The following is a 14,263-nucleotide window of genomic DNA, read 5'->3' as shown; positions in this document are numbered from 1 at the left end:
GAAGGAAAGAGAAGTCAGACGAGGTGAATTAAAGAATGAGAAAAGGTGAAGACAGACACGAGAGAGATAATGCGAGGCCAAATGCTGTTGTGTGGATATTCATCTGATCTATGAGTATGTGCTGTTGTGCAAGATAGAGAAACATGAGGTACAAAGGGGCCGGGAGACGTGTCTGTGGGCAACGATTATGCCGTCAATTGAAGCAGAAAGCGTTGAACTTTAGATGAAATATTAATAAACAGCAAAAATAAGTAGGCAAAGAAAATTAAAGAAGGATTAAAAGGAGGCTAATATTAACTACTACTATTTTAATTACGCTCGTCGAGGATGTGGAGCTTAATTAGAGAAGGCAATTACTGGAATTATTTCTATTATCAAACTCATCCAATATTATTTGCATCACTATTTTCTGCCATTTTGCCAGGGAGTTTAATCTGCGCTAAATTAGGATGACTTGGCTTGAAACCTCCATTTACTCAGCATGCACCAGACTGGGCCAGACTGGTCTAGATCTTAACTTAATTTTCACTGGATGGCTCCACAATCACAGGGTAACAGAGAGGCTTTGTCTAAACCTGGCCTGCTATATCACTGGAAGACATTTTAGTTCTTATAGGCTGAGCTACATTCACACTACAGCTAAACAGGGTTTTCGAGGAAGGCAAATTGATTAAAAACAGCATCCTATTCGGCAAAAACAAACACGATGGCTCTTTTCATGAAAAATGCTAATAACACTGCTATCTTTGACCCCAGGAGGTTAACTGATTAATATTCAGCATTAATGTGTATCTTATCAACATTACTTTAAACAAAATATCAGTAACAACCAAACAGGCTGAACCTAAACGTTTCAACACTACAGTTCAAAAGTTAGGAGTCAGTTATTCTATTAAAAAATTAATTAATACTCTTATTCAGCATGCAAAATGATGAAAAGTGACACTGATAACCCAGCAGGCATTCAAAGTCATAAGATGTTATTTGGATAAATGTCAGTTGCTGTAAACGGTTACTGTACAGTACATTCCAGCAATACAATATATTATATATAAATGTAAAAAAAAGTTATTTTGCATAAAATTTTAAAATAGGTTTTAATATTTGAAGATTTTATTTAGATAAAATTATGTTTTTTAAATTATGTTCTCATGTTATCATATTTTATTGTGTTAGTTAACTGTATTTTTTCAGTTATCTTTAAATAAAGCAACTGCAGTTTGATTAAGATTAATTGGAATGCACAATGAAAAAAAACATGACTTTAGAAAATCATTTATCTGTTTTTCCAAACAAACTTCACACAAACTTGTCAGACGTAAAAAAAACTTCTATATACGTGGTCAATAAGTTTCTTAGGAGAAGAGAAAAGGATGGAGAATGAGTAAACAGGCTGGGAATAGTGACCGATATTGCTTGAGAAAGAGCATGGGGGGAAAAAGTGAACAGAAAATGAGAAGGAGAAGGGACAGAGATTGTGTTTATGTCAAGACTGCAGTGTTTCCGAGGAGAAATACAGGTGGTGGAATCAGTGTTGTGTGCTTGCTTCGGGGTGTTAATACCTCCAGAGGACTCTCACTCTATTTCTCTCACAAAGACCACTGGGGCTGTGGGGTAATCAAAACACATCCACACCCTCAGCTCAAAATGACTTTAATATCAAATCCCTCCCTCCGTAATTCCACTTTAATAACAGCGGCGATTGTGTCCAGGCCTCCTGGTGTATATTGTCAGGCTGCGTCTGGCTCTCCCAGGTCATCTGACGTGGCCAAGACTGCATTTAAATAGCCCAGGTTGGACTGACGCTCACTCCTTAACCGCTGGAATTAGATCACCATATGCTGACCTCCATCAACAATGCCCTCAAAGAGCCCTGGCACATTGTGCCGTATAACTAAATCCGTCCTGTGATTTAACGTGCCCGTAATCTAAAATAGACCTTGCCCTGAGCAACGTTTCTTTCAAATACTTCACTGTCCAATTACTCACCATCACGTATATATGGCATGGTAAATAATAAAAGACGTCAATGCACAGTCCAGTGTCTAGAACGCGAATGGCAAAACTTCAAAGATATAAGCCATGAATTTGCTAGTTTATGCGGCCTGAGCTAGAGTCCGTCTTTCAGTTCTATGCGAGCGCCCACTTCACTTTCTTTTTCTCGTCGTGCGTGAGAGAGGAAGTTGCGAGTTCGTGGTTTGGTGCGAGACCCCCGTTGCGCTGGCAGTCCGACGGCTGCATTCATCATAGAGACATAGGCGCAGACAGAAAGCCCTGCCGGGAACATTCCCATTAGCATGGAAATCACTTCCCTCTTACCTACCCCCTCCACATCGCTCGTTCTCTGCCTCCATACAAGAAGAATGGCTCTAACTCCTATTATTCTGCGTGAAGGCACACTGCCAGGGTAGATGACAAGAAAAGCGAAATCGTTGACCATTTTTCCCCCACTCCACTCTCACTGTCGCCGATAGAACAACGGCCAACCTCCTGATTGATTCCATCACTGACGTTTGGCTCTGGGTTATTCCTCAAAAACTCACACAATGGACCAACACTCACCTAAAAAGTTTCCCTACAGCTCGTATCGCTGTCCATCTGCTCAGTTTTGTCACCCCTGTGTCAGATTCAAAAGCTTCAGATTCAAATTTCTATAAGGCTAGATTTCCTAGCAAAAGAACAATGCCGTATGCAAATAATAAAACTCAAATCACCACATAAACATGCATAATCGAAACAACAAAAAGGATAGGCTTATCAGCTTTTAAAAATGCTTCTTATATCTGTTTGTTAAGACATAAAAATATTTGGGCCGGTGCATGACATATGATGTTGGACATATGATGCTCTTCCTCAAAAGCTAAACTAAACTGAAGCCAAGTCTAACCAAAGCAAAACGCCATGGAACCCAACTATGATTCTCTTGAAAGTGAAATATAAAAGGAGATACTGTATATATTTTAATTTATAGATGTTTAAATGTAAAACATTTTATAAACGTGAAATTATTATAAATAGTTGTAAAAAATGTAAAATAAAAATACACAAACATACAAAAATAAAAAAACAATATTTTCATTTAAAAAATAAATACAACTAAACTAAAGAAATATTATACTGACATGTACATTTATATCTGACATTAAAGTGCCAAAACAACAGTTCTTAGAAACAATGTAATAATGTCAAATTATATTTTATATTTATTTACCTTTCTTTTAAAACTGCTTTTCTCAAAACTTTTTTAGCAGGCCTCCTAGCAGCCTAAACTAAACTTGAAAATCAGAGTCCTGTAGCAAAACCAGCTGAGAACCACTGATGCAGAGAGCTTAGTACTGCACAAGAAAAAAAAAGCAAAGGTTCTTTTACAGATAATTTGGCCTCTTGAGAAAAGACTGGATAGTCAGCAGGTCTTTTTGATCTGTCATATTGCTAGTGATTGAAACCTCAAAAAGGATTTGCAGTGCTACTCTACTATATCTTTCTCTCATTAATGACATTCAAACCGCATACAGTTTCACGGATGTCTTTGACATTTCACCTCGAATACCCTGCACTCAGACCTGAGCGTAAAGTGTAAGCAGGAGCCGCAAAGATGCAGTCATCACCACAAATGACCACAGTGCTACCAGTGCCTCATGTGGAACCGGGGACCATCCAATCCCAGCTCTAATTGGGCGTTGTGATACGACGGAACGATTTCAGAGACGTTTTCATGCCCCACTGCTATCTATAGCCCCCGTAGGAGACCCCACAGGCAGCCAGCGAGTCAGAAGCGCTTTGCCTGCTTGCCTTATTCATACCAGACCCAATCAGCCGAATCAGTCAACAAATTATCCGATCAGAACACATGGCTGAGCACCTCTCCGGCAAACAGTCTGGAGGAAATGGACAAAGACCAGGCCACGCGTCACAGATAAGAAGCCGCGAGAACGCCGGCATACCAAGAAACCACATCTTCTGTGTTTCTGAGCGCAGCGTGAGATGAAAACGAGTCTGTGTGATTACAGCAGACTGGTACGGCCAAGATGAGGCTGTTAGTGCTCCTCTCATCCCCTTCCTTCCTTCATCCCTCCTTCACGCTCGGAGAAGTCACCCCAGGGACGCATCTTTACGGATTCAGACACGCATTCCGCGTCTTTATCGCTTCATGCGCGCCGAAAACACAGATATATAACCTTACGGGATTGGATGAGGCCTGTGAATACAAATAGCCGAAGACTCTCGCTGCTGGTGGGAGGCCACACTGAATAGAATTAATTGTGAAGGTACTTTCATTTTTAATTGAGTGTTCAGACCCCAAAAGCCCATATCTGACTACCAAGAGAGAAAACGCTTAAAGCACTCCTACACATGTGAATTGATTGGGAGAAGTCACAAGGGATGCATATCAAACCTCTTGCTTTCAACATCAGACACATTGCTGAGACGCCAAGCAACTAATTCTTTACATTTTACGCATCCTTTACTTTCAAAATGGGTTCCAGCAGAGGCTGAGATGAGTTTATAGGCTGCATCTTAGTTACATCCAAACTGTGGCGTTTTATTGCTATTATACTCAAGAGAATATATGCATTGGTTCTAATCGCCTGTTGAACTTGACACTGCATGATTCCATAATGCATAGCTAGAAGGCTAAATGAGCTTTATGCTTTGATGAGAGTGTAAATAAATGGGCTTTATGATCTGCTGAAAGCACATAGTTAGTGTTCTGGTGAACGCTATTTTATCATCGGTCTGTGCCGCTGACCACTGCAGAGACTTTAAAAGCAATGCCAGCTGAGGGCAGAAGGGCGAGGAGGGTTGGAGAGGGTCGAGGAAAGAAATTCACATATCAAGGAGATGCTTGGAAAGCCAAAGAGAGAGAGGGAAGGATGCTGAATGAAAATTAGCCCTTAGGGGTTGATGACAAAGCCTGTCACCTCTGAGTTTCTCCATCTCCAGCCGTCCTCTCTCCCTCAGTCTGATGAACTGTCGAACGCGGCGGGTATGTGACATGAATGTGTATGTGCGTGCGACACAGAAGCTGATGTGTATTCCTGTGAGCACGCACGTGAGTTTCCTCTCATGAGTCGGTCGGTGAGTGTGTAAATGGCATGTGTGAGAGATGGAGAGAGAGAGAGAGAAGGGGGGAAGACATATGAGAACAGACAGATGGAATAACATAGTGTCTACACTGGACACGAGCGGCAAAGCATAATCGCTCCCATTATAATCAATGACAGCGTCGGTTGCATCGCCCCGCAAGTTGAAGAACACCCTTTTCTATTTTTGACGCACTGCAGAGCTACTCTAATCCTGTTTTTCCTGCTCTGATCTGAAAATAAAAAATATATATGTAATTTTGAACTCACAAGTTTAATGTGGTTAAACAGACTACACAGTTTTATGGAAATAGTTTTTAACAAAACAATAACACAGTACCATCTTCTATCATTTTAATGACTAATTAAATCAGTCATGACTCATAATCGGACAATTCCAAAGCCAATTTTGAGGAACCAAAGATTGATTAGAATAAACTGTGAATCTTAAGTTTCAGTTGTCATTAAATAAAAAATAAATGAAATTATTAATATGATAAAAAATAATACATGTATTAATTTTGTTTAAAAATATGAATGCAATTTAATTTAAAACTATTCATAAAAATAAATATAAATACAAATAAAATAAATCATTTGAAAAAATGAATTAAAATATTATACTTCTGTTATGTTTCTGCATTAAATAAATGTCATTTATTCATTTCATGCATGACGCATCAAAATGAAATTATTCCCAGTATAATAAATGAAGCTGACTGTACTATGCAGATGCTCCAGTCACAGTCTGCCTTTTCACTGTCTGCCTGAAATAAAATTATGTTTTTATTCTGTGAAAATAATATATTGTGATCAATGACAACTTGCGATTTTTTATTTAAAAAAAAGTGACAGATTTTAAATCAGCTATTGTTTTTACTCATATACACTACAATTAAAAAATTAGGGCAGGTAAGATTGTTTTTCAAGAAATCTCTAATGCTCACCAAGGCTGCATTTATTTGATTAAAATATGGTCATATGTATAATACAGTAACAGAATAACAATAATATCCTGAAATATAATTAAAGTAACTATACTGTTACAATATAATATTTAATATCAATTTAATGCATTGCATTTAAATAAAAATTAAGCGCCCCTATTATGGGTTATGATATTTTTATATTTTGTTTTTGGGTAGGGTTGCCAATTGCTACTGAAAACTAGCCCAATCACATTACATTACATTACAAGTACAAGTTTTTTCCCTAAAAAAAAAGTTAAATTCCAGGGGCTGTATTTGTTGGAGACTCTTCAACATGCAGACATGAAAGAGCGTTAAAGTAGCCAAATTGCATGGTAATTCCACACTTTTATTGTCTTATAATGCACAGTTATTTTTACCATATTTGCTCAACAACTGCCAAACGATTCTCAGCTGTTCAATTTTCCAAACCCCTCCTTTGCGTTACACTAATCTGTGGTGATTGGCTGATTTCATTTCCATTTCACCATGCCAGTAATGCCTGATAAAACAGCATTTGTGAGCTCAGTGCTGTTTTGTGTACAGCCGTTACCAGAGAAACAGCTACTTTTACTGCCCCGAAACCTAGTGGCAAAGAATGAAATTGCATTTGTTTCAAAAACAACTCGTTTCAATGATTCAGACTCGACTCTTTCTTTCAGATTTACAACTTTGCGAGATGTTTTCATTCACCTTTTATATTCAGCTTTGTTACACTACATGGAAGGTAATTTTCAAAAATCCATAATAGGGGTACTTTAATTATTTCTTCAACAACACCAAAAATACTGTTGCCAAACTTTTAAACAGTGGTGTAGCTTTATTCTTTAGCTACACTACCGTTTAAAAGTTTAGGGTCAGTTAGATTGGCAAAAACAAATCAATAATGTAATACAACAATTAATTCAACTGTTTCATGACTTCACTGTGAGCTGATTAGCACAGAACACTGTTGAAGAGCAGCTTCAAAGCTTCCAGTGCATACAGGATGTAACAGATGATTTAAAGGTGTGAGTGGGAGCATAGACACACACACACACACACACACACACACACACAGGCAGCCACACACTCCCATAAATAAAATTGATTCCATTCTCGGGGCAGAGTTAAGCTGTCCCTATTCTTGTGTCACCATCACCTCTCCTTTCCTTCCCATCTCTCTGTCAGGCTTTTTTCTTTGCTTTTTTGCTCTGCCTGTGGACAAATTACGGTGATTATCATTTAGTTCCTCTATTCTTAAAGTCCCTCGCTTCTTTTGCCATCTTAGCTTTTTTCGTCTTCCTCAATCTTCTCGTTTCCCTTCTCCTTCTCTTTTGTACTTTCGCTCTTCATCTGTAACCAGCAGACACTCCAGGGAAATAAATTAGTAATATTTATGATGAAACCTTTTCAGTATCGTTGCTTCTTATCTCGTCGCCTCATAAAAAAGACACTGATCTTAACAGGCGTACCTATGTAGTCATCCGTCAAACAATCTACCCAGCCATCCATCATGGGCATAGTGCACTGCTCTGCTCCTCTTGGATGCCCAACACGGCAGCCTGGGCTGTTAAAACTACATAAACCAGCTAAACTCCCCCTGCACCTGAGTCTGCATCTATTATACTGAGGGATGCATCAGCCTCGGCACTGCCTGCAACATTCTTCAAACGTAATTGCGACGGTCAAAACAGCTCCCAAAACGCCTGTAATTTGTTTGCTTTTATCTGAAGTGAACTCTCGGAGAGATTTCTAAATCGGCTTCCAAATACGAGGAGATTTACCCAACCTTGCTCAGTGAACCTTAACGTCTACCTGGGTGAGACTTTGATATATTTTCCCCACACGTCTTCAGATAATCTCACCCCAGCTCACCTCGGTAAAAAAACATGAGAATGTGAAGGGCAGAGCTGATGCTGGGAGAGCAGGGGCCCTGCTTTGACCGTACTAATAAAGGGCTGGTATGTAATTGAGCAGAACTGGAGGGAGGCTGCGTTTGATAGTGTTACGGACCCTATGCAGGGACAGTTAAACAGCAGATGATGAGAACTAGATAAGGCTCTTTTCTGTAACCAACCTCTAACTCTAGCCCTCCTGTCACCCATTCTTGGAAATAGCTGGTTTATATGCCCCAAGCATGTTTTATACACAATTGTAAAACTCATTTAGGAGAACAAAGTAATATAAATCTAATGTTCTGGGATTTTGCCACTCTTATTGATGGAAACATTAGGAAAGGGATGGGAAAAAGTAACAGTGATTCAAACTGTGTCCAATAAACAAGTTACACAGGCACTAAACTCTAAACCAGAAACTTTTTGGGCAGAAAGTGTCATTTCAGATTTTTTTCAGGTTAACTACTGTGCCAATATTTGTGAATACCATAGACTGCTGAACCCCTTTCATTTAAATTTACCATGGTAACCACAGTATCCCTAAAAATACTGAAGTATTAAAAAATCATAATATGGGTTGTACTTGAAATTAGTCATGCAGGATCTCACTAATGGCAAGCTTTTAAGTCATGATGATAAATTGAAGGCCAATCTAGAATATTAACCTGACAATTCAGTCTCATGAAAAGCTGATGGAATTCACACACATTTTTGGAAAATTCACAGACACATACACACAAAAATAATGAAAACCTAAACCTAACTATAAATGAAACCTTAACAGCTAAATAAATAAACCCCATTAAAACCTAAAGAAGATCCATGTTGTAAGATTTCAGTATCTATTTTAAATTATTAAAAGTTGCTATGAAAGTGTGATATGATTTGTCATCAGTTTGTCAAGTGTTTTTAGAATAGCACTTTTCCAGCAGCATTTTTAGCAGTCATTACTCATTATAGTAATTCATTTAGTCCTCATGTTACATCCTTCAGAAATCACTTTAAATGTGAATTTTGTGCTGAATAAATACATTGTGCGTGTCTTTGTTTAATTTATGTTGTAGATTGTTGTAGATCAAAATGTGAAAGTCAGTTTAGACCTTATTTCACTCCTAAACCAAAATCTATGATTCTAAAACTCTTCAAAACTCCAGTGGAAACCCATAAATCAAAAAAATTATTCTCTTCTGGGTTTTATGGGATATACTTCACTCTTTTTTATGAAAGAGGAGGCTTTTAAAGTACAGTAATTTAACCAGGGTTTAAAACTAACTTTTTCACTCACTAGCCATTCATAAATTCTACTAGCCAACAAAAAAGAACACCTGAGGTTGTCCACACTGGAAATGACAAAGCAACCATTGCGAATAACTTTGTGTTTTGTGTCAGTATGTCATAAATAGAATGAAGCATCAGTTTGCAATCAGGATTTGTCATGCTGTGCTGCATCCAGTGTACACAGAATCACTGATTATAATGGGTTCTATTGTATTTTGTGTAGACACGGTGTGAGACTTCAGTAATTTGTTATCTCTTTGCTATTGCTTCAATGCAAAGGAAACCAGCACCATTAGGATGGGTATGTTCAAGTCAGCTAGATACACAATTAGGCTTTATTTAAATATATTTAAATATATCATAATGACTTACTAGTTCTGTACTTGCATTAAATCTGGCTTAAATGAACTTCCCCAAGAAATGAATAAGTGAAGATAAAGTAACCAGTCAAAATTTAACTGGTAACATTTTTGCAACGTATTATGCATAGATGCATGATGTGGAAAGTTACTCACTTTGTATGAAGTGCGGAGGGTTGTCGTTGACATCCGTCAATCTAACAGTAACCGTTGTCGTTCCTGACAGGCCACCAAGATGGCCGCCCATGTCTTTAGCTTGCAGCACGACTAGATACTGATCCTGCGCTTCTCTATCTAGATCTGGAACCGCAGTACGCAGGATGCCTGAGGGGGAAAGAGCGACAAAGAGAGAAGCACATCACAAATTCAATCATCTCCTTGAATCAAATCATTTCCATGTGTTCTCTGACCCTAAACTTGTAGAAACGCGTCTCAGCGGACAAGGTCACCAGCGCGAAACTCCTACTGTAGGACAACAGTCTACAATAGAGGTTTATTAAAATGTCACAAGGAAGTTTAACTGTGGATACACGCTGTAGATTGGAAGAGACCTTTCAGAGAGCTATGGCTCTGAATGCTAATTCCAACTAATGAGTAAAAAAGAATGCCAGGCAATGCATATAGGACAGAATTAGGTTAATATCCTTGATTAGCATTCACAAACCTCCAGGAGAAAAAGCCCTCTCATTCATATCAGCGTGGGGTCCACAAATGTCAACAAAATTAATTAGGTTTCATTAGACGGCCAAATGGAATCAAAACACGAAGGAAGTCCATTATCCACATAGACAGAGACACAATGCACAGACTTCTACACAAACATTCGCACAATGGATCCGTGCGAGCAGTAAAATTCATCTTTCACTCTCTCACCCCTTCTCTCTGCTTCATTCTTTCTAGCCTGTCATACACACAAATACCCATCATTCTCTTCGCAACCCTTACGCTCACACATAGAGATTGGCCACACAGTCCCACCGTGTGTAGAACCGCACTGTGCTCTCTTCACTTCTGCCAATTCCACTCTACAGCACAAAGAAGCAGGAGTGATTTTTCAAATGACTACAGCCCCCCTGTAACCCTGAATAAAAGTCTCTCACAAGCCTCCAGGTCACAAACCAGACCCACCGACAGGCACAGAGGCAGAGCGCAGAGCCGGACCGTTGTGTCATTTAAGATTGCCATTTAAAGGAAAAGTTCACTCAAAAATTCTGTCATCATTTACTCAACCTCACGTCGTTCCGAACCCATATGCTGTTATTTTATTCTGTGGAGATATTTTAAGACACTTTATACAGCTACACTACCTCTCAAACGTTTGGGGTCGATAAGATTTTTTATGCTTTTGAAAGAAGTCTCTTGGGCTCAGCAAGGCTGCATTTATTTTATCGTACAGTAAATAATGAGAAATATTATTCAAATTTCAAATAACCTATATATAAAATAACTTACATCTATTTTAATATGCTTTAAATTGTAATACATTCCTGTGATGGCAACTCTGAATCTTCAGCAGCCATTACTCCAGTCCGGTGTCACATGAAATCATTCAACTATGCTGAATTCCCACTTAAGAAATATATATCATTATCAAATGTAGAGAAAGCATCTGTGCTCCTTAATACTTTTGTGGAAACTGTGATTTAGCATTCCTTGATGAATAGGAAGTTAAAAAGCATTTATTTGAAATATAGATGTTTGTTTACTGTCACTTGTAAACAATTTAATGCCACCTTTTATCAATAACCCTAAACTTGTGGATGGTAGTGTATATAATGCCACCAAAAAGAGCCCTAAATATATGATAAAACTAGTACATATGACATGAAGTCAACTTTGTGAGAAACATTTAAATCAACAGATTGCAAGAATGTTGCTTCACACAATGAAACGATAAACATATTTTGCTCCTAGAGACGAAAGGCATTTACAACTTAAATGCTGAATATAAAGTAAGCCTCAAGGACTATTTATCATCAATTAAAAACGTTGGAATCATCATTGAATTTGGAAGCAGATGCAAACTAGATGTAATTTTTAGTTGCATTCAATGAATAATGACTTGCAAATCTCTTGCAAAGCTATCACATGACTTCAGAAGACTCTGAATATGATGCACAAGACATATGAACAACTTTTTTTGCTGCTTTTATGGTGTGTTTTTTTGAGTTTGCTTACTGAAGTGTTATTGTATAGCAAGAGCTGCACAGAGATTCTTTAACACATTCGATTGTGTTTTCCACTGAAAATATAACAGCATACATGTCTGGAATGACAAGAATATGAGTAAAAGATGACAGAATTTAACTATTCCTTGAACAGTTCACAAACCTGCGGTGGCGCTCCACTTTGAAACCTTTTTCTGTTTTCCGCAGCCTTCAGAAGTGTGATTTGAGTTAGTGTTTGCAGCATTTGTTAGAAGTGCAGCTCAAGCGTTATGAATACATTTCTGCCAAGTCAGTCCGGATTAACGAGCATTGAAGAGAGGGAGGGAAGAACCAGGAAAATAGGAAGAAGGAAAGAACCAGAGGGATGAAGGGATGGCAGAGTAAGGGGGAACTTAAGGAAATGATCATGGCTTTGAAGAGAGAGAATGTGGCGCTAATGGCTGACCAGGGACTGAGACCGGCCTAAAGACAGTATAACATGAAACTGAACGCTCTCTATTTCACAAAAGCATTGTAATTTTTCACGGACTGCACTTGATTCTCACCCAGTCTTTCACACTTGATGGACAAGTCAAGAACTTTGAGTGATGTTCTCCATGTTGTCACTGAGACAAACACTTGAAGTTGTTCTTCAAACAGTTTCTCATAAATGTTTTAGATATCATCATGCTAGTGGTATCTATACAGTTACTGTGTTGGTGTTATTGCAGACTTTGCAGTAAGAGCCCTTTTTGACACTTTTTTGACAGTACAGTAGAGACAAAATGATGGTGAAAAGATGAGGGAAGCAAATCAAACATCAACACTATGGCACACGTCAAAAACCTGCACTATAGTTCTGAAAGGATCATTAGTTTAAGGTGGTTAGTGTTGGTTTAAGGTGTTAAATACTTTCCTAAATAGAGTTAATAAGTATCACTGTTTTTGCATAACTTGGCGAACTTACTGGTTATAAGTGAAATCACACACAATAAAGTAATTGTGCTAATTTAACAGGTGATAATTAATCTTGACACATTGCATGTCTCAAATCTCATGTCAAGCTTGTTTTTCACTTACACATTTGTCTCCTAAGTAACAAAGTACAGAAAGTCATTTTTGAAACAGCTTTAATGGGGCAAAATTGTAGGTAATGCTGGAAATGATGTCACAATGGTAACATTTGTAAAATTTGTAATCATTTTATTATGTTTCTTTCATGTAATAAATAAAACACACCCAAAAATGATAAATAAACAACTCACTCTCATGCCATTCACCATATTTGATGTGCTCTATGTATGTGTTGATCAATGTTCATAAATAGAATAAAAGGCTAAATTAAATCTGTTCATCATGTAAAGCAATCACGTCTCTTCAGAAGACTTAGATTACTTTATTTTCTAGAAAATAGCTTGTACCTTATTAAAATTGCATCATTGAGAGAGAGAGGAAAACACAAATACATGCCAAAAGAATGTAAAATACAAGTAAATAAAATTAAGTGTTTACAAACATTATAAACACTATAAAAATGTATGTAAAACATTTTTTATAGGAATAGGAACATAATTCACAGTACATTCCAAAAAAATATGTTAAACTACTTCCTTTTGGTTTTTTTTGTTTTGAAGCGTAAAAGTTTTAGGGAAATTGGAAATTCAGTGGAGAGACAGAATTCTATCAAGTTTCATTAAAAATATCTTCATTAGTGTTTTGAAGATGAATAAAATCTTATGGGTTTGGAATGCCATGAAGGTGAATAATTGATGACAAAATTTAAATTTTTGAGTGAACTCAACTAACCCTTTAAGATAGAAAGCTTTGGTCGGAAACAAGTAAATAAAATTTAATATTAAATTATTTAAAAGTATTAAGAAAGCAAGTACTGCAAAATGGTTGGTTTTAATTAATAATTCATTACATATATATGCAGCACTTTTCTAGGCACTAAAAGAACATTTACATTGTGTGGGGTCTCCTCATCCACCACCAATGTGCTGCATCCACCTGGATGATGCGACAGAAGGTGCACCACACACCTGTTTATTGATGGAGAGGTGACAGAGTGATGAAGACAGTCAGAAAATAGGGGATGGTTAGTAGCCTGTGAAGGTCAGAAGCCAATAGGCAAATTTGGAAAAAATGTCAAAGTCACACCTCTACTCTTATTGTGCTTAGTGACAGTATAGTGCGCCCTAACACTATACTGGAGCACTAGGACCCATGCAGACCACAGGTTGAGCACCCAATGCAGAGCTCTCCCACCTAGGTACTAAACAGGCTCAACCCTGCTTAGCTTCAGATGGCGACCAGTCGTTTTAATAAGAAACATTTCCTGGGAAAAGAACAACCCACCTGTCTGAGCGTCCACCGAGAAGTGTGGCTGCCCCTGAACAAGCGTGTACACCAGCCGTGCGCTATTCCCGTAGGTGGGATCATCTGCATCTGAAGCCGTCACCTGAATGATGGAGGTCCCTGAGGAAGAGTTTCAGAAAGCGAGAGAGACACAGTAAGCAAGAGGGCAAAAAAGACAATAAGAGATGATCA

At 38.0% G+C, this 14,263-nt stretch overlaps 1 protein-coding gene across 2 annotated transcripts in view; it reads right to left on the bottom strand.

Moving 5' to 3' along the window:
- Positions 1-14,263, bottom strand: part of LOC122325273 — a 120,095-nt gene that overhangs the window by 33,061 nt on the left and 72,771 nt on the right. For both annotated transcript variants that reach the window (XM_043220263.1, XM_043220256.1), the window contains 2 exons: positions 14,072-14,191; positions 9,723-9,890 (listed from right to left, as the gene is read on the bottom strand). In XM_043220263.1, the coding sequence (XP_043076198.1) occupies positions 9,723-9,890; positions 14,072-14,191 (288 nt within the window). The remainder of the gene's footprint in view (positions 1-9,722; positions 9,891-14,071; positions 14,192-14,263) is intronic.

Source organism: Puntigrus tetrazona, chromosome 2, assembly GCF_018831695.1.
Source record: "Puntigrus tetrazona isolate hp1 chromosome 2, ASM1883169v1, whole genome shotgun sequence".
Lineage (NCBI taxonomy): Eukaryota > Metazoa > Chordata > Actinopteri > Cypriniformes > Cyprinidae > Puntigrus > Puntigrus tetrazona.
The sequence above is the reverse complement of the archived record's forward strand: the minus strand, read 5'-3'. Positions and strand labels throughout refer to the sequence as shown.